General features: G+C 45.3%; 1 protein-coding gene across 2 annotated transcripts in view; it reads left to right on the top strand.

Moving 5' to 3' along the window:
- Positions 1–16,749, top strand: part of USP39 (ubiquitin specific peptidase 39) — a 35,026-nt gene extending 18,277 nt beyond the window's left edge. Inside the window, exons 8-13 of one of the 2 annotated variants that reach the window (XM_072636962.1) lie at positions 1,968–2,035; positions 2,528–2,668; positions 6,300–6,442; positions 11,778–11,913; positions 12,671–12,757; positions 16,371–16,749. In XM_072636962.1, coding sequence (XP_072493063.1) covers positions 1,968–2,035; positions 2,528–2,668; positions 6,300–6,442; positions 11,778–11,913; positions 12,671–12,757; positions 16,371–16,418 — 623 coding nt within the window. In that variant the 3' untranslated portion in view covers positions 16,419–16,749. Of the gene's footprint in view, positions 1–1,967; positions 2,036–2,527; positions 2,717–6,299; positions 6,443–11,777; positions 11,914–12,670; positions 12,758–16,370 lie in introns of both variants that reach the window. The other variant, XM_072636961.1, reaches the window with a different exon arrangement.
- Positions 16,750–20,012: the final 3,263 nt, after the last annotated feature.

Here is a 20,012-nt window from a genome sequence, read left to right as displayed (position 1 = left end):
GATGGGCATCCCCTCAATTTCCAGTTCTTTGTCACTACAAAAAGAGCTGCTATAGTTTTATGTATGTGGGTCCTTTTCCCATTTTCATGATCTCTTGGAGATGCAGACCTAGAAGTGGTATTGCTGGGTCAAAGGGTATGCATAGTTTTATAGTTCTTTGGGCATAGTTCCAAATTGCTCTCCAGAATGGTTGGATCAGTTCACAGCTCCCACCAATAGTGAATTAGTGTTCCAGTTTTCACACATCTTCTCCAACACTTATCATTTTCTTGTTTTGTCACGTTAGCCAATCGATAGGTATGGGGTGGTACCTTAGGGTTGTTTTGATTTGCTTCTCCCTAATCAATAGTAATTTAGAGCATTTTTTCATATGACTATGGATACCTTGAATTTCTTCCTCTGGAAACGGCCTGTTCTTATTTTTTGATCATTTATCAATTGGGGAATTACTTGTATTCTTATAAATTTGACTCAATTCTCTATATATTTTATAAATGAGGCATTTCAAAGTCACTGGCTGTAAAAATTGTTTCCCAGTTTTCTGCTTCCCTTCTAATCTTGGTTGCATTGGCTTTGTGCAAAATCTTTTCAATTTAATGTAATCAAAATTATCCATTTTGCATTTCATAATGTTCTCCATCTCTTGTTTGGCCATGAAGTCTTCCCTTTTCCATAGATCTGACAGATAAACTATTCCTTGCTTATAGTATCAGCCTTTATATCTAAATTGTGTACCTATTTTGATTTTATCTTGGTATAGGGTATAACATGTTGGTCTGTGCCTAGTTTCTGCCATACTGTTTGTGGAAGGCACATTTCAAAGCTCCAGAAATAAAGAAATAATGTTGGTGAGCTGGTGCATTTCACTTTGTAAAAGAAACATCATTGCTGGAGTAAATCAAAATTGAACTACTGACTAGTTACTACTGACCAGTAAGAACAGTCAAAAAATTGATTCCTGCTGTTTTCTTTATTTTTATTTGAGGAAGTGATGCTGACATTAGTGTTACATTTGAGAATGTTGTTTTCTCCATGTTAACAGTTGACGCTTATGTGACATGCAGTGTAGGTAGCCAAGAAAGGGACACTTTTCACAAGTGCTAATGAAAATAAGTCTTCCTCACTTGGAAACCTTGGAATGGAATGTCCAGCTTCAGGATCTCAGCGTGATGGTGGCTTTCCGTCCTCTTTGAAAGCACCTTCACAAACACCTACTGTCTTCAGCTGTAGTGGACACATGAGGATTTTGAGACCCGAAGAGGCCAAACTTGTCTGAGGTCACAGAGAAAGTGACTCGATAGCACTGTTTCCACAAGACCCCTTGAGCCTTTTATCAGGGGCCTTGGCTTCATTCCCCAAGGTCTCTGAAAGCCCTGTGTGCCGCACTAGCCAGGTGAAGCATTTAGTATGGGCTGGAATGGATCTGTTGCCTTCTTTCTTAAAAACAAAAGCATTTTATTGATGACTTTACATCTCCATCATTTCTGGAAAAGCTGTTTCCTACAATCTTGCAGAGTGAACCTTTCCTTGTAGCAAAGGAAAAACAATTAAGCAAAAACACCTGATAAGCGTTGTGTCTTCTGTCCTGGTAGTCCCTTGACATTGGAAGAGAGGGGTCTCAGGCCCATCACTGGTTGGTTTTCCAGTAACCCAGAATGTAGCTTCCTTTTAGTGACCTTTTCACTTAAGCTGTCGTAGCCATTGCATTCTATTTCTGTAATCTTTCTTTTGAGTTCGGTGCAGTGTGGACATTTCCTTGCTTGGAACATGTAGTTATGGAAATTTGCTTTGAATGTTGCATATTTTCATTATTGCTTTCATGTAATTACAGTCACAACTTTTTGTCCTAAGTTTTTGGAAGAAATAGAGTTTGTTCCCAAAATCAGTTTAAGAAGTGGAAGTTTGAAGTATTTGGAAATGCTTTCTCCTGCCTCATTTAATCTGTATTTTGCTATTCATTTATGCAGCTATTGTGACAGATGTTTTCCAGGGGTCCATGAGAATCTTTACCAAGAAACTGCCACACCCAGATCTGGTAAGTTGGTTGAACTTGGCTGTTGTGTTTTATGCCTGATTATAGTCCAAACATGTTGGCTGATCTGTATGTTCTGACGATCTCAGCCTGATGTTGAGGGGATTTAGTGAATTGCATTGCTATGCTGATTAGAAAGAGCTTTTTGTGGGGTCCACCACTGGGGTTTGTATGTTTCAGTATGATTTCTGGGTTAGAGTATTGTTTTTCTTCTGTTAGATAAACAAAGCCACCCTAGATAATTGTAGCAACAACTCTCAGTTATAGAGTGCTTTCCTCCTAGGAACACTGTGAGGCAGATAGTTCAAATGTTTTTGGAACTGTGGCACCAGACAAGGTTTCATCAGTTATTTCTGAGTCAAGCTGGAGTACACTTGGTGAGAGAAGAATAGTTTTTTGGGACCTTGTCTTCTTGCCAAGGCCCTACCCATCCTTGAGGGATTTGTTTCTGGACTTCTGTTGGGCTCCCACTTGTTCTATCTCATTCCTTCCTAGCCAGCAGAAGAGAAAGAGCAGTTACTCCACAATGATGAGTACCAGGAGACGATGGTTGAATCTACCTTTATGTACCTGACCTTGGACCTTCCCACTGCTCCACTTTACAAGGATGAAAAGGAGCAGCTCATCATCCCCCAGGTGCCGCTCTTCAACATCTTGGCCAAGTTCAATGGCATCACTGAAAAGGTGACCCTTTGAGCCCTCTGGAGGGCCTCTTGTAATTCCTCCTCTGTGTCTGAGGCAGTGTATTTACATGGTGCCATGATTGTGAAGTATGGGATTCAGGTCTTCATTCTCTCAGTTCTTGTGGGAGCCAGGCTGTAGCAACAGCCCAGGTGGGGCCATCTGCTTGGAACCCTCATTTGGGGGCAGCTTAATTGCTTTTCCCTTCTGGTGTGCTCTTGCCATCCATCAACAAATGGTAGATTAGCATTTTGGTGGATTTTTCTGGCTATAGCTAAGTGAGCTTAATCTCTCCTAGCAAAATTCTGGAATGTATGATGAAAGAAATGATTTTTGAGCATTTAGAAAGGGAAGCAGGGAAGGCTGAGAGCTGTCGTGCCTTCAAGAACAGGGCACCCAGGGGTGGGGCATCTGCATCCTCTAGACCACATGTGGCCCTCTAGTTCCTCAAGTACGGCCCTTTAAATCCTTTTATTGAGGGTTTTGTTTTCTGTGAAGTTTGGATTCCATCAAAGGGCCGCACTTGAGGAGCTAGGGGGCCATATGTGGCTTCAGGGCCCCAGATTCCCTCCCCTTGCCCTGGATTGACTTCATTTCATTTCCCTGGTGTTAGTAGAGCCAGTAAATCTGGGGATTGTGGCGGCTCTTGTCCCCCTAGATCTTAGCAAGCTTTCTTACAGTTCTCATGTGGTTCTCATGGGCACAGTGGTGAAATGTTGGCTAGGTGATAATGATAGTTATGTAGATTCAGAGCTGGTCGAAGAACTGGCCCCAAGTAGTCATTCGTGCTTCATTGTGAACCTGGAGGTAGATTCAGATTCAGCACCTGGAGGTCTGTCCTTGGCCCTGGGCCTTCATCAGTCATTTGGATGAAAGTGAAGGTGACCTGGGAACTCTGAGGACCTCCAGGTGAGCTTTGACTTTATCCTCCTTGGAACTAGGCCACTATGACACTTCCTGGCCCTTTTTTAAAACCATGTTGCTCCCTTCCCCACCTTCCCATTTTCTAGTTTCCCTTTATGGTTGTCTTTCTGCATCAGAATGTTAACTCCATGCAGGCAGGAACTGCCCAGCATGCTTGTACTTGTGTGCCAAGGGTTTAGTGCAGTACCTGGTACATAGTCATAGTATACTCTTAATACCATTCATTAATTGTCAGATTTCCAAGTGATGCAGAACTGGGAGGTAACCCCCCAGTATGTCTGAGAGCAGATGTGCAATCCCAAAAGATCTTGACAAGCTAGATGATGACTAGAATCTAGTAAAATTAAATTGAATAGGAATAAATATAAACTCCTTTTTAAGGCTGAAAAAACATCAGCTATGTAAGTACCGCAAGAAAGAGACCAAGCTAGATAGAAGCTTGTGTGGATAAGATGTGGGGTGTCAGTGTGGGGTCACCAATGAAGGGGCAGCTGTGAGCATCACTGTGACCTTGGCCCTGGTCACACTGTACATGGCATGTTCTGTTCAGTCCTGGGTGGATGGGAGACTGTGCTATGTGCATGGGGCTGAAGGAACTGGAGAGGGTTAGCCTAGAGAATGTGCTCAGATGGCCGGGTCTGTGACCTTCATGGGCAGATGTGAGAGCAGTGGATAGGAGCTGTGCAGGCTGGTGTAGAGGCCGGACGTCAGGATAGAATTTTAAACCAGGGTTGTCCAAAGGTGCAAGTGGACATCCAGGGTGCTGGCTGGACCCTTGTCTCCATTTTGTCTTGGGCATTCTGGCTTAGGCATGTGTGGAATGGATTTACTCTGAGGCTCCATCTGGCTCTGGTTCTGCCTTGTTCAGAAAAGGAAAGAGGCCCTTTGTTACCCTACACCACTGCAGTGGAGTCCTTGACCTGCCCACCCCCAGTTAACGATTCATCTTGGGGCCATGGCATTCTTCTTCCATTGTGTCCTGTCTGCCCTTTTATTCTTTAACATTGGGATTTTGACCTAGAAAGTCTTCCATGAACTGATGGCTGGGTGAAGTGGGCAGAACCAGGAGAACGTTGCACACAGTAACAGCAAGCAGTGCAATAATCGAAGACAATTCCAAAAGACTCATGATGGAAAATGCTGCTCATATCCAGAGAAAGAGCTGTGGAGTCTGAATGCAAATCAAAGCAGAATATTTTCACTTTTTTTAATTTTTGTTTTACTTTCTTCTGATTTTCCCTTTTTGTTTTGATTCTTCTTTCACAACATGACTAATGTAGGAATGTTTATTATGATTGTACATGTATAACCAAAAATATGGGGATTTTATCTTACTTTACTTGACTCTGTGTGTTTTTGTTCTGAACAAATGGACCATTTTCCAAGCACAAAGTAGGACAGAAAAGGAGGATTTCTACCTGAAACCATGAATTTCTATTTTTATGTATGGCCTTTAACCCCTCTTTGTTTTGCCTCTGTTTCCTCTCCAGCTAGCTGACAGCTAGTCTGCTAGCCTACAGACTTCCGTAGGACCAGCTCAGGTTACCATTTACAGTGTTGCCTGTGTGGCTCCCCGTTACACAGTGCCAACACACATTAATGATTTATAGTAATTCTTGAGGATGCTTAACTTGTTTCATCATCTAGGTAATGTTTGATGTACTTTCCTTAGTGTAGCAGAAGGGCAGAGCAGGTCAGAGAGATGGAGGGAGGTGGTCCTGGCTTCATCCACGGCCCTTTTTATTGTTTCTGTCATGTGCCACCTGTGTGCCCTCCCCCACCTGGAGAGGCCTGTCCCTGCCTCTTTGCTGGGCCATGCCTGTCAGTAGCCTCCTCAGAACTGGACCCCGGGAGAGAAGCTTCTTTGCTCTCTGAATTGGGCTCCTCTGGCTTCCTCAGCACTTTGGTGCTCAGTCTGATCTTGCCCTTGTGCTGCTTCTAAGTGTGCTTATGGTGCCCTTGTGTTTATTTTAGCCAGTTTGCTAAAGGTGGGTGGACTGGCTTCATCCCACTTCAGAATGGTAGCAGCTGAGCTTTGAGAGACCCTTACCACTCATCTCGTCCAACCTTCTGCCTAATAATGCAAGACTCTGCTGGAATATTTCCAGGGAGCTCACTGTTTGTTTATTTCATTCTTGGATATGAGAATGGTTAGAAAGTTCATCCTCATATTGAATTAAAATCTGCTTCCTAGTAATTTCCACCCCTAGATTTTAGTGTTTCCCTGAGGAACAGCACAGGAGTTTCTCTTTCCCATGATGGGCTTCCAAGAGGGTCTCTCCTGGGTTTTCTCTTCTCCAAGCTTGACATAGCTGATTCCTTCAGCTGTTTTTCATGTTGATGTAGTTTTGAGACTGTCACCAGCCTGTTTACTTTCCCTTGGCTTGTCAGGGTCTGTTTTAAATCTATTCAGAATTAAACACTGTCTTCTGGCCAAAGTAAAGAAATTATTATTTAGCATAATCTGAACCCTGCATTTCTGTTGGAGCAGTTGAAGAGTTTCCTCATCTGTAAAGTGATGGGACTTGTACTTAGATGGCCTTAAGAATCCTTTGTGCTCCAACTCTGCGATCCCCTCTGTTTACTGTGTGTTTCTTGCTCGGATCTGCCCCCCTTTTCTAGAGTTCTTCACTCATGAGCTCAATCTCTCTCCTCTCCTCAGGAATACAAGACGTACAAGGAGAACTTTCTGAAACGCTTCCAGCTCACCAAGCTGCCCCCGTATCTTATCTTTTGTATTAAAAGGTTCACCAAGAACAACTTCTTTGTGGAGAAGAACCCGACCATTGTCAACTTCCCCATCACGTGGGTAACAGTTCTTTACATCTTCTCTGTTCTTCCCCTTCTCCCTTCCCTTCAAGAGGACTGGAAACTATAGATGTTCTTAGTTAATATTTGGATGGGAATTGACTTTTAATTGTTTAATCTATATTCCAGCAGATTCTGCATTCAAATGGTGAATTTTCATGATTAAGAGAGTAAAAGATGCCCTGACAGCATTTGGGATGGTCAAAGGAGAGCATACCTTGGCTTGGAGGAGTTAGGACAAGAGAAGAGGACTTTTGATGTTGAATTAAGGGGCTAGAAGTGCAGGGCCCCCTTGGAGCTTTGTAGGCTGGTGGTTTTGTCACAAATTTTGGTTCCCACCTTTCTGGTTGGATTGGCTGGAGAGTTTCTCTCTGCCTCATTCTAAGATGATTGAACTTCTCTGGCTATCTCTGTGAGGTGTTGGAGTGAGCTCCTGTATAGTAAGAGCTTAATAAATGCTCCAGGTAGTCAGTCATTAGAACACTGTTGTATGACAGTGTATTATTACAGAGATGTGGATGGACCATGGAAAAAATCATCATGATGAACTGGGTACAGTGGAGGAGTGTAGCCTAGTAGAACTCATTTTAGTGTCGTTCACTTGAATTCTTGCCATTTTATGTTCTCTGAGCATGTTGGGTTGTTCCACCTGTGATCTAAGGAAGAGAGAAGCAGGGTTAGGAGACTGGCCCAGGGAGCTGCCATCTTTGATCTGCATGCAATTTTCTATTCTGAACTTAGTTTGGAACCACCAGGATTAGGTCTTCCCAGCAATAGCACAACAAAGGGAAAAGGGAAAGGAATCAGCATTCATATAGTGCCTACTGTGTGCTTAAGCACTTTACAGATAGGATCTCATTTGACACAAGACACCATCATTCATTTCCTTATTTTAAAACTTCCCATTGCCAAATTGTCTCAAGAAAAATGAGAAAACATTCTGGTTGCTGTTTGAGGAAGGGAACCACAGTGTTCTCTTCTCTATTCTCCTCGCAGGCACCCCTCCTCCCCTTTCCCCCTCTTTCTGCTTCTAAATAGTTAGATTTTGATCAGTAAATATATAGCTTTTTGGCAGATATAATGGCCTCTGTGATGCAATTTTATTAAAGGTACTAATCTTTTTTCAGATGGGCAAGTTCTTCTGTTTTCTTTTTTTCCTTTTTATAGGCCTGAGAAAGGGTTGGCCTCACTGCCTTTCTTGTTGACTGCTGCCTATATCTGTCTTTAATCTGTTTCCTCTCTTTCGATCGACGATACAAAGCATCCCCAAAGTCTTAAACTCTCAAAACTTGAAACCACACTAAGGCTTTTGGGACACTCTAATTGCCTGGCACAGTGGAAAGGGTTAGACTGAGATCCTAATGCACGCTGGGCTGCCTCCAGGTGAACAGTTTGATTACTCCATTAGCCTGGACCTGAGCTGTGTCATTTGCAGAGTGGGATGACGTAATGAGAAGATGGCTGCCTGAGGGACTAAATAGAGAGAAATGGGCAGGAGTGCTGGACCAAAAGGCGCAGGCTGGAGGCTGTGGCTGGAGGGGGTGTCTCCCCAAACCCCTTTGCATTTATTGGAGTTTGGGGTGTGTTTGTTGTGGCATTCGAAGAGGAGCCAGGGAGCACGCTGCTTATATTGCCAGCTAAGTGGAGGAGCAAAGAGCAGGCTCACAAATGGAGAAGTCCCTCAGAGGATGGTCACCGGGCTCTGCTGTGTCTCTTACCTTCTCAGGCAGATCCATAACATGGTCCCCAACTCACCACATTGTCTGCTCAATCCTGCTTGCTTTGCCCGTGCATGCAATTCATAGGGCTGGGACCTAAGCAGAATTGCCTTTTAGCAACAGGATATCCTTGGACATTTGAACAGTCAACTTATTCCCTTCAAAACATGAAACTTTAGATACAGTTCAGCTTTTCCTTTTAAAAAAAATTTAAGTTTTTTTGATATCTTGGATTTTTACATTACTTTCTTTTCTAACTGTATCCCTCCCCCTCCCCCGCCTCCCCCATACACGTACACAGCCAAGAAAATTGTTTACCCATCAACTGAGACTAACAGCACCAGTAATGTTTAACTAGTTCTTGAGAAGCACAACTAGGAAGTGACTTTTTGTACCAAACAGTCATAAATTAACCAGATTTTTGGTTTTTCAGTAGCAATCTGGACCTAATTAATATTTTCCCTCCTCTTTATTTTTAAGAAGTTTGCTCTCAGAGCTTTTTCAAACCATTGCAAGCTTCAGCATATTTATGACAAATCTGACTAAAGTCTGCTCTATTCAGGCTTCACAGCTTTGCCCTGAAAGAGCTTAGGGCTTGAGTTTTTCTTTAACCAATTAGTGATCCTTCTTTGTCTTGGCTTGTTCTCTTAGCAGTATGATGATGAAGGCCCGTGTCCTTTCTCTCTTCTCAGACAAAATAGAGCTATAAGACATCAGATCGATGTTTCCCGTTTCCTCTTTGTCTCCTTGACTGGTCCGTGAGGACTTTGAAGCCCCTAGGTCTAAAGAACTGGACTCCTTGGCATTTGCCCTGGGCTTGTTCAGGTGTGCCTTAGCAGCTGTTCTTAAGACTTGGATTATTCCTTATGTCAGCTCCTTTAGTACCTGACAGGTCACTTGCCCAACAATTTCCAGTGTGACCAAACTTTTATTTACTTAATCACCTTTTTTTTAAATTTAAAGAAGCTGATTTTTTTTAACATTGTTCAAATTTTCCAGTATATTTCTTCTTTGTCCCTTATAACAAGGAGTTTTTAAAAATAAACCCAAAAACTCAGTTCAACAAAAGTCATCCATCAGCCAAGTCCAGCATTGTACACAGTACAGGGGCATCTATCTCCTGGCTCTCCTTTGGGGCCAGACTTGGGTGTTGCCTTTTTGGCCCTATGTTTGGGTTGTTCTTTACATTAGAGACATTGTACACGTTGCTTTCCTGGTTCAGTTCATGTAAGTCTCCCATGCTTCTCTGCAGTTTTTATGTTCATTTCTTACAGCACAATAAACCAGGCCTCTGATTCTCATCAGCTACTGTTCCTTATTTGCTGGGCCTCGCCTTTGTTTTGGTTCTTTGCTGTTACAAAAAAGTGCTGCTCTAAATATTTGTTGTAGAAGAGACTTTTCTTTTTATCATTGGTCTGGAGGCATGTATGCCTGCTAGTGGGATCTTGGGGTCCCATCTTAGTCATTGTCACAACTGTCGAAATGGTTAGGCCCCTGTGTAGTTCTTCCAGTAGTGGATCAGTGTGCCTGTCTTTGCAACATTAACTCTGTCTTTTGTTCTTGTTGCCAGTGCGCATCATTTGGGACAAAACATCAAGAGTAGTTTTGGTGTATATTTCTCTTATTAGTTTTTTGGAGTGGTTTTATGTATGGTTATTAATAGTTTGACTCATTTTTTTTGAGAACTGCCTGCTTATAGCTTTTATATATTTTTAAGAGGCAGTTAGGTAGTTAGCCCAGTGGATACAGTGCTGGGCTTAAAGTCAGGAAGACCTGAGTTCAAATCTAGCCTCAAACACTAACTGTATGATCTTGGGCAAGTCATTTATCCCGTTTGTCTCAGTTTCCTAGTCTGTAAAATAGGTTAATAACACACCTACTTCCCACGGTTGTTGTGAGGATCAAATGAGATATTTGTAAGGTGTGTAGCACGGTACCTGGCACAAAGTAGGTGGCATGTAAATGCTAGCTATTTATTGTTATTTTTATCAGCAACAGCATCATTTATTCCTTGAAGAATGGCCTTTGGTCTTACAGATTTGTTAGTTCCCTGCATACCTTGGATGTCAGACCCTTATCAAAGATACTTGATACCAACAGTTATTCCCCAGTTGGCTGCCTCCCTTCTTCTAGCTGCATTGATTTTGTTCTTGTATGAGTTTTTCAGCTGTGGGCATCCCCCACATCTCCATCCTGGCTTCTGTGCTCTCTCTGTGCCATTCCTCTCAGTGATCTCGTCAGCTTCTACAGACGCAGATATCCTCCCTTACATCCAGTCCAGCCCTCATCTCTGCTCCTCTACATTGTGCCATCTGCAGCTGCACGGGTCCTGTAGACCCATCCTCCCAACTGCCCTGGCTCCCCCTTTGCCTCATGGCCACGCTGCTGCCGATCCTGTCCACTCCACCTTCCCAGGATCTCTCCAATGTGCCTCCTTCCCTGACACTTCCACCACCGTTGCGAGCCACGTCATTGCGTGGCTGCTGCTGGGGCTGCCTGCCACAAGCCTCTTCTCCACTCAGCCATCAGATGCCAGGTCTGACCATGCCACCTTCTTGTTCAGTTGTCGTGTTGTGTTTGTCCTTCGTTGTCAAAGAGGACTATGACATCAGGGAAACTCCGGTGGTTTCCTGTCTTAATATAAGATCCTCTGTTTGGCGTTCAAAGCCCTTCATGACCTGGCCCCTTCCTGCTGTTACAGTTTTCTTATACGTTTGTGGTTCAGTCATTTCAGTTGTTTCTGACTCTTGGTGGCCCCATTTGGAGTTTCTTGGCAGAGATACTGGAGTGGTTTGCCATTTCCTTCTCCAGCTTATTTTACAGATGAGGAAACTGAGGCAATCAGAGTGAAGTGACTTGCCCAGGGTCTGCTAGGAAGTATCTCATGCTAATTTTGAACTCTTCCTGATTCCAAGTCCAGTGGCCTGTGCACCATGGCGACACCTAGCTGCCCTCCATGTAACTCCCTTTCTGCAAGTATGCTGGGACCCAGGGACCCTCCGTCTCCTGACTTTGCATTTTCACTGGCCATCCTCCATGCCTGGGGTTCTCTTGTGTCTGTCTGCTGATGTCCCTGGCTTCCCTCAGATCACCACTTTGACCAGAAGCCTGTCTCGATCCCCATGAATGGCAGGGCCCTCCCTCGGTTAGTTATCTCCAGCTTTTCTTGTCTCTTTCTGGTTTGTCCATGGTTGTTGTACTGTGTCTGGCACAGAGTCAGTGCTTAAGAAATGCTTCTTGACTTGACTTACTCTTTTGTAAATGTTTTTATTCCGTTTTCAGTTGAGTTCTTCCCCTAACTGGGAGCTGTGAAAAGTGCTTCATCTGGTTGTCTTCTTACTTGTTTTAGGATTTGCCTTGGATATTTAGATCACAGGTTCATTTCTAGGTTATTGTGGTAAATGGTGTGCCCTAGTGTGTGTGTGGGGGGATACTCTGCTAGAGTGAAGACTCAGAGCATAAAAAGCAGCCAGCATCAATGAGTGTTCTTGGGCAGTTTTCTGCAGCTCCACCCTGGCTGGCCGGAGGACTTCCCATTAACCCACAGGGAGGCTAGTGGTTTCCTTGTCTGGATTTTGTTAATAGTGTGTGTTCAATGCTGTTTCTGGCTTCAGGAATGTGGACCTGAGGGAGTATCTCTCTGAGGAAGTACAGGCTGTGCACAAGAACACCACCTATGACCTCATTGCCAACATCGTGCATGATGGGAAACCCACTGAAGGCTCCTACCGGATTCACGTGCTTCACCATGTGAGTGCAGAACTGCCTGGTGGGGAGGGGACTAGTGGCCTAGCAGAGTTGGGGAGGTCCCTGAAGCCTGTGATCTGCCATGAGCTCCATTTTTAGTTAGCCTAGGACTGAGGCCAGGATACCTTCCCAGGCCTAGACCTCACAGGTTTCTCAGCCTGTGTTAACCCAGGCAGTGCTGATGTGTTTCTCCAGTAGAAACAGACCTGGTTCTGGGTAGTGCCCAGAGGCCTGTGGCCTTAGTCTTACTGCTGCTGCTGAGAACAAGTGAGGACGGTGGCCCTTCTCTGTCCTTCACTCTGTTCGCTGGAATGAGGCGGCATTCTGTGCACTTTCGGCCTTTCCCTCCACACATCGGTCAGCCGTGACACAGGTTGACATCAGCTGAGTATGGCAGAAATGTGTCTGGTAATTCAGAGGTGGCGAGATCGGGAGCATCTCCTCTCTGGGTTGACCCACATTGGCTTGATGTATATGACTGGATTTCTGGAGCAACAGAGGGAGGGGCTCAATTAAGAATACTTGCCTGGCTGTGCCCCAAAGCCCTTTTACCTGGCAGGGATCTACCAAATGGCAATCTCCCTTTAATGGCTGTGCACGTTTGACTTCTGCTTGGGGAGTTCTTTTTTATTTTCTCTGGAGCCTGGCTTTTTGTTAAAGCCTTTGCCTTCGAGCTTTGTTCCTGGCTCTGTGATTGCTGCACCCTTTCAGTTTCAAGGGGTTGATGAACATGACATTTTGCTTTTTTTCCCCCTCTCAGGGAACAGGCAAGTGGTATGAACTGCAGGATCTCCAGGTCACTGACATCCTCCCTCAGATGATCACACTTTCAGAGGCCTACATACAGGTAGGGTGGCTGCAGAAAAGTCCAACAACATCTCATACTGAGTAGTCCCCAAGAATGGTTTAAATGTGGAGCAACCTAGAGACAAGACTGCATCTTTGCTCCATGCTTTGTAGAAACAAGTAGTGTATAATTGTCTGCTTTGCCTGAGTCAGTGGTTGGGATCCTTCGTGAATAAAAGAACCTCAGGATCAGTCAGCCAGCGCCTGTGCTGGCAATCCGAAGGGGTGTGGGAGACGTCTGTGACACCCTCTGTACCCTCACAGAATTTAGAGTGTAATGACAGAGAAGACTTAGGGGAGGTCCAGACGCTCTGCCAGTTCTTAGGAACCCTCCATGTGCGGAGCCTTCACAGACAGGCAGAGACGTTCTGTATTAGCGTTGAGTAATGCAGAATGTTGCTATGGGCATTAAAGGAGGCGGGAAATCAATCCTTGATGGTTGGAGATAGTTAGAGAATGTAGTGTGGGGCTTAGGCCGGCCATTGAAGGGTCAGTGGTATTTCTGTATGCATTAGGGAGTAGGGATCACCTGGGGCCAGCCTGGTAACCAGCCTCCTCAGCTGGGCTGGTTCTCAAGCAGTCACTCATACAACTAGTCATCTGGGTTGTCCTTCAAACAACTCCTCTGTGGTACTGGACCTGTCTGAGCTTCACATAATACAAGTGTGTGAGAATTGGGAAGGGGCTGCAAGCAGTTGGCTAGTGGTCATACACCTCTTCCCTGAGGAGGAATGGAAACTGGCTTCTTTATATCACCTTTCCTCCTTTTCTCTCCCTCTCTCTCTGTTCCTGTTTCTGCCCTTGGGGGCCAACCAGAACAAATCTGATTCCTCCTCCCATGTCAGTTCTTCAGCTCCTTGGAGCCACCTGTCATGATGCTCCCCCTTCTCTCCTCCTGCTGTTTCACCTGCCCCTCATATGCCATGGACTCAAGGCTCTTCTCCATCCTGGCTACCCTCCTCTTGGCCCTCTCTACCTTACCCTGGTGTCCTTAAATTTTGGTATCCACAATTGACCACAGCTAGCAGTCTGGATGGGGCAGAGGGGCCCCCACTTCCCTGTTCTAGGACGTGGCTATGACTTCATGTGCATCTCCAGATTCCTGGAGCCTTCTAAGCTTTCATCTCCTCGCTGACCAACAGGGTGTCTGCAGCCCTTTAAAATGCCCAAACAATTCCCGTCTAACCATCCCTTCTTCCTCTTGCACTTTTCAAGTTGAGTTTTTGTGCCCAGTGCTTTACATTTATCCCTGGAAGAAGAAGGAGTCGTCATCTTGAGAATTTAGGACAGTGCTGAATCCTGACCATCATCCAGTTTTCTTAGCTCACCATTCCATCTGTGACTTTATCCAGTTCTTAGATAAAAACTAAATTGCACCAAGCCAAGAATGGGTCTCTGGGATGCCCCTCCAGATCTCGCCATCTCCTCCAGAAGAAGGGGTGGCACTTGATCCAAAGCTTTGCTCAGTCCTGCGGAAGCGGCAGCCTTCCACTGCTTTAGTAATTTTATTAGAAAAGGGAGATAACTTCCCCTTGGTGAAGCCACACCAGCCCTTGTGTGGTCCTTGCTTCTCCACCGTCTCTTTTCCCAGGAATCTGTCAGGTTCAGGAGCCTGTGGTTTGCAGATTTGTTCTCTTGCTTATCTGAAAGCATTTCCCTTCCTCCAGTCCTTCTCCGTGATCTTGCAGATGTCACTGACTGGCTGCCAATCCCAGCTGCCAGTCCTGGTGGTGTCTGCGGGGGCGGCTGGGGGCTTTGTTACCCCTGCTTACTTAGCTTGGGAATTAGCTTTCTGCTAGTTGTTTCGTTCCTTCGTTTCCAGTGCAGAGGTCAGCTTTCATTCCTGAGAAATCAGCCCCCTTCCTTCTGAAGGCTGCTATCGTTGTCTCCTTCCCCCTCCCAGAAAAAAGATCCTTCTTCTTTGATCCTCCTTTTTTCCAGTATAACTTTTAAAAGCCTACTTTGGTTGTTCTTTGCTTCCCCTCCAACTCTACCCATTTTGAGCCTTTGTTTCCAGACTCTGCCTTTCCAGGACCATTCCATTTGCTTATATTCTTTCTCTGTTACCTAACTTTGCTTTTATCCTCTATACATCTCCTTGAATCTTAAGTTGGGTAAAGAGTGCCCTGTGCATCCACATCAAGCTCTTCAAAAAATATTTTCCATCTTCTTTGGAATTGCTTCCTTTTGTTTCTTCAAAACAGAAGAGAAAGAATTTCATTCTTTAGCATTCTTCTTCTCCCCTGGGCTGACTCTTCCTGAAGCATTTTACTCCATAGGGTCCTACCTGTATTTTCTCTGAGCCCTTTGAAATCTGCTTCTCCCAAATCTAGGGAGTGTTTGTCAGACTGTGCCTGGATTTCCTTCCCTCTGTCTCTAGCACTAGGTTGCAATGGTCATTCCTCAGGGCTCTCAACAGTGCTGTCCTGGTGACCAGGTTTTCCTTGTAAGATTCAGAATAAACTTTCCCCTTGTTAGTTCTTTGGTCTTTTGAAGTGGAAGTGATCTCTAAGGCAGGTGGGGAGCATAGTAACTGCTCTCTTTTTGGCAAAGAGAGCTCTCCGGTGGATGTCTGGGGAGTTGAAGTGGACTCAGTCCCCACCGGAGTAGCCTTTGATGACCCAGTGTGTCCTTGGTGCAGCATCAGCGTAGGGCATTGATTGAGAGAGAGAAAAGCTTATCAGCAGAGAGCTATGGGGGAACAGTCTGGGAGCAGTCGTGGGAGAGGGCATGGAAAGCCGTGGGGAGCTTTGTGGGGTTTATTGTGTACTCAAAGGAGATTCAGGATTTTGGTAAAGTAAGAGTGTGAAGGAAAGGGTGGTTGAAAAATTAGGTCCTTAAGTTATGGAGTTTTTTGAGATTTGAGTGAGAGTTTCAGTGTACAGTGGATTGGCCCATTTGGAGAGAACCTGGAGAGACTTCAGCCTGATTAGAATGAGGATTGGAGTGGAGGAGGATGTATAGCCTTGATGGGATGGAGGAAGCTCTGAGTGTTGAGGGAGGACAGCAGAGGGCCCAGGGTTAGCTCTGAGCTGAGGAGTGGGTTAGTGAAGGAGCCAAGGGAGCTTAAAGGTTCAGGAAGTGTAGGGGGTGGGAGCAGCAGTGTAAAGTGCGGGGAGGGGGACTTCTGGTTGGAAGATGATATGAGTCACTTGCCGGGGAGCTGTTTTATTAGTGTGACGAAACAGAGCCAGAGTGGAAGGACAGGAGGCTGGACCAGATATCTGGAGAGGAGAAATGGGAGATAGGGCATGTGAATGATGCCCCCAGATGAGATGAATAGAGAAAAAGAGGAGAGAGCTCACCAGCCAGAGACAGGAAGGGGAGGGAGCAATTGAGGTGGGAAATGGCCCAGGCTCCAAGGGCTCTAGAGGGAGACTTGAGAACATAGTGATGAACAGATGGAGGGTCAACTGCACTGGGGGGAGGAACGAAGGAGCCTTCTTTTCTTGTTGTTTGGTTGCTTCCTTTGTAGCCCAAGACTCAAGGGAGTTTGGAATGGGAAGTGAGAAACGAGGGACTGGGAGGAGAAGAAAGTGGGATGGAAGGGAGGTTGGGGTATGCAAATGGGGCAGACACTGAATTTGGAATCCCATGTGTTCTATCTTCTGCAGATATGGAAGAGACGAGACAGTGACGAGACCAACCAGCAGGGGGCGTGAGGGGCCACTGAGGATGTGGCTGGAGGATGGGCTGGCTTTGGAGGAGGCCCAGGGGCCCTGCTTTCCTGATGTCTGTCCCCTTTCAGACTCCTTTGTGATTCTGTCTTCCACTCCCGCTCAGCCTCTGAGCAGACTGGCAATCTCTTACAGATGTAATTTATTTCTTAGGCCACTTACCTGAAGTACCTGAGAAAAAGAGGTAGTTGTTCCTTGCACACTTACTGCCCAGAAGGGGCTGGTGAGCTTTCCTGAGCTTGCTCCCCTGTGAGAACCACCTTTCCCTTTTTGATAGTTTGTGTTCTGAAGCAGATTAAACACGTGCTGTTCTTAAGCCAGATTCGTCCCTGACACTTCCTTCTCTTTCCTCTTGTTCAGGTGGTCACTGTTCTGTTGCTGACCCCAGCCCTCTCATGGCTGCGGTGGAAAACAAATGCCTGGGGGAGGCAGTGTGGCTGAGTGAATAGAGGGCTGGCCTTGGGGCCCTGCCTTGGACCCAAAGAGCCAGCACCTTAGAGCTTACAAGATACTTTGGGAAAAGCAGGCAGCATATTGTTCTCCTCGATTCTTAGATGAGGAAACTGAGGCACAGAGAGGCTGCAGATGTGCTCGTGGTCACTCGGCTGGCTCTTGTCAGAGCCCAGACGGTCTCCCCTTGCACTGCCTCCCAGGTCCCAGGAGGGCCCACCCTCACCAACAGACTGACCAGGGTTCTTCCAAAGGGGAGGGGCCCTGAGAGAGCACAAGTGTCCCAACACACTCGATTTATAGAGAGGAAACCGAAGCCATCAACATGGTCATCACCCCTCAAACAACTGAATCATTTTAGAAGTTCATCGAGGGAGCTTGCTATCTAATACAAGAAATAACATTCTCAGATTTTCTTAGGTTTATTTATAGTAGCAGTGTATGTCCCCTTACACTGAATTGAAACACCTCAGCTCTGACTTCACCTACACTACATGTCTCTGGACTGAATCATATAGTCCTAGAACTCAAATCTTCCCTCTTGTGGCCTGAATTTCCTTTCTAGCCATTGGGTGTCTGACCTCCCATTTGGACTTCTGGGGAGGAGGAGCTCACCAAGGCCGGAGGAAGTGTGTTCCATCTGGGAAGGGCTCTGGCTCGTCAAGCCTTTATGTGCTAAGTGCTAGGAAGATTCCCTTCTCAAGGAGTATATGTTTTAATAAGGGGGAAAACATGTAAGTAACCTGGTATATGCCAGATGTAGGTCAGGGAAAGAAGGGAAATCTGAACAGGAAAGCATCATCAGCCTAGAGAACGGCAGATACCTCCTGAAATGATGAGGTTTGAACAGAGCCCTGAAGGAAGCTGGGGAGAGTAAGGGGTGGAGTGCAGGACACTGACCTGGGATGGAGCAGAAGCCTGGTGAATTCTCTTGTTATCACAATACATGAATAATCACGCCAAACATTCCCCCTCTGCCTGTGGTAGGCTAAGAAGGCCCTGTCCCCTTTGGTGTGTGTCATGTTCTGGGCAACAGACCTTTTTCATCCAGGTGATTTTTCCCACTGGAGTATTTAGGCCAAACTCTTTAGTGTTTATGGGGCTCCTCCAGGAGACTGACCCTGTCATGTTCAGGGCTCAATGCCACCAGCACAGTGTCTGTAGCACCTGGAGACCTCATCTATTAACTGTCTCACTTCAAAGTTTACTGTGGCCTCGATCTCCTCCATGTTAGTGGCAGACTAATAAGAAATCATTTTTATGATGGCTGCTTTTAAGTAGTTTGAGATCTAGTCATTCTTCCTTTTTTTCATTATTTTCCTTGAAGTTCTTGACCTTTGGTTTTGTCAGATGGATTTTTTTGTTCTTGCCCTATACATCATCCCTTTAGAACTTGGGCATCTAATATATTAGGTAGTCTTGTTATTTTAATAGATCTTCAAGGCCCAACTGTGAACAGTTATCTCCAGTTACTTGGGCCTGGTTTTGTTCCTGTAATTGGGTTTTTGGTTGTGTCCTAGTACCTGGACTCATTATTTTTTACACTGTAAGTTTCTTTTCCTGCTGACATGACATAACTTTTTTTTTTTTGACAGCTCTCGGAGGTAGGGAGTGTTAATATCACCCTCATTTTTCAGATGAGGAGACAGACCTGTTACTGTGCCTTGTCTATTAGTCACAGCTATCAGGTGGTGAAGCAGATGCTCAAAGCCAGGTCTTTTGCTGAGCTGTACATTAGGATTCTTTCCACAATGTGTCTAATACCTGGGGAAGGAAAACCAAGCCATCTGGATGTTCATGCCACACCTGTGATTTACAGCCTTGAACTTTCTGAGACCAGGCTCTTCAATGGAGTGAGTTAGGAAAAATAGGTATTTCTTTCTGGACAGAGAAGACTTGAGACCTGTAACTGTCTTCTCATAACTTGTGGCAAGGGGATCAGAATGGTTCTGCTTTGCCCCAGAGGGCAAAAATAGGAGTGGACATTTCAGAGGCAAATAGAGGTTTGAAGTCAGGAAAAACTTCCTACAAATTACCCAAAGTTGGATGGGTTGTGTTGGGAGGGCTATGCCTCACTGGAATCTTCAAGCAAAGGTTAGGTGACCACTTGTGGGGGATGTTATAGAGAGGGTTCCTGGTTCTAATTTGGATTGATCCAGATGACCATCAAGCTCCCTTCCTCTGATATCGTGTCTGCACTTGGCATCTTTCATAGCTAAAGGCTAGAGGAAAATTGGGTAGCCTCCCCATAAGTTCAACATGTAAATTCAACGAGAACCTCACCTTGCTCAAAGGATAGGACTTGGTGAATACTTGTCAAGAGTTTGACTCAACTATTGTAGCAGACATTGGACTGGTTCTCCATAGAAGACAGCGGTATTAATAACAATGGTGAAAGTCACAAAGAGACCAGATTGGGCTTGGCCAGTGGAGCTGTCCAAAGTGGGGACAGCTGCCTGAGGTTTGGTGAGTTCCTCCTCACCTGAGATCTTTGAGGAGGGGTCACGTGAATTCTTGCTGGGGATGATATACAGAGGATAGTTATACAGTGTGGACTGGGTGTCATTGGCCTCCAAAGTCCCTTCCATCAATGAGATTCTGTGGTTCTGGGTAAGTTGTCTTTTCTAGCTTCACATAACAAGGAGATGCAGCCCTCAGGTTCTTCTAACTATCCTTGAGGACACCTGTGCCATTTAGGAGATATAATCCCTGGTATCAAAATTCAGTTTCCATCATAGTGATGTAAGGGGTATCAGTCAAACTGTGCATTGTTTTTGCCAGGGAAAAATAGCCTGTAAAACAGTAGGTTCTGGTGGTTTTGTGGTAGTTGTACTTCCCATTTTCTTTGTTCTAGGCGTTAGGTTTTCCTGGTACTGTTTCCTTTATCTTGGCAGAGGTTTTCTAAGGGACTATCCATTCAATAAACTTTTATTATATGCCTGTTGTACTCATAGCTGCTGTTATGTGCTGGGGAGAACGTGGCAAGTATAAGATTCATAAGCTATAATCAATATTCCCTTTGGCCCTACTTAAAATGTAGAAGGGGAGATAGGAATTCTCAGCAGAAAAGGATAATCAAAAGCAGGGCTCATTTCCTGCCTCAGACACTTTCAGTTTCCTCATCTATAA

This window comes from Notamacropus eugenii, chromosome 1, assembly GCF_028372415.1.
Source record: "Notamacropus eugenii isolate mMacEug1 chromosome 1, mMacEug1.pri_v2, whole genome shotgun sequence".
Classification (NCBI taxonomy): Eukaryota; Metazoa; Chordata; class Mammalia; order Diprotodontia; family Macropodidae; genus Notamacropus; species Notamacropus eugenii.
This window is presented reverse-complemented; position numbering and strand designations above follow the sequence as displayed.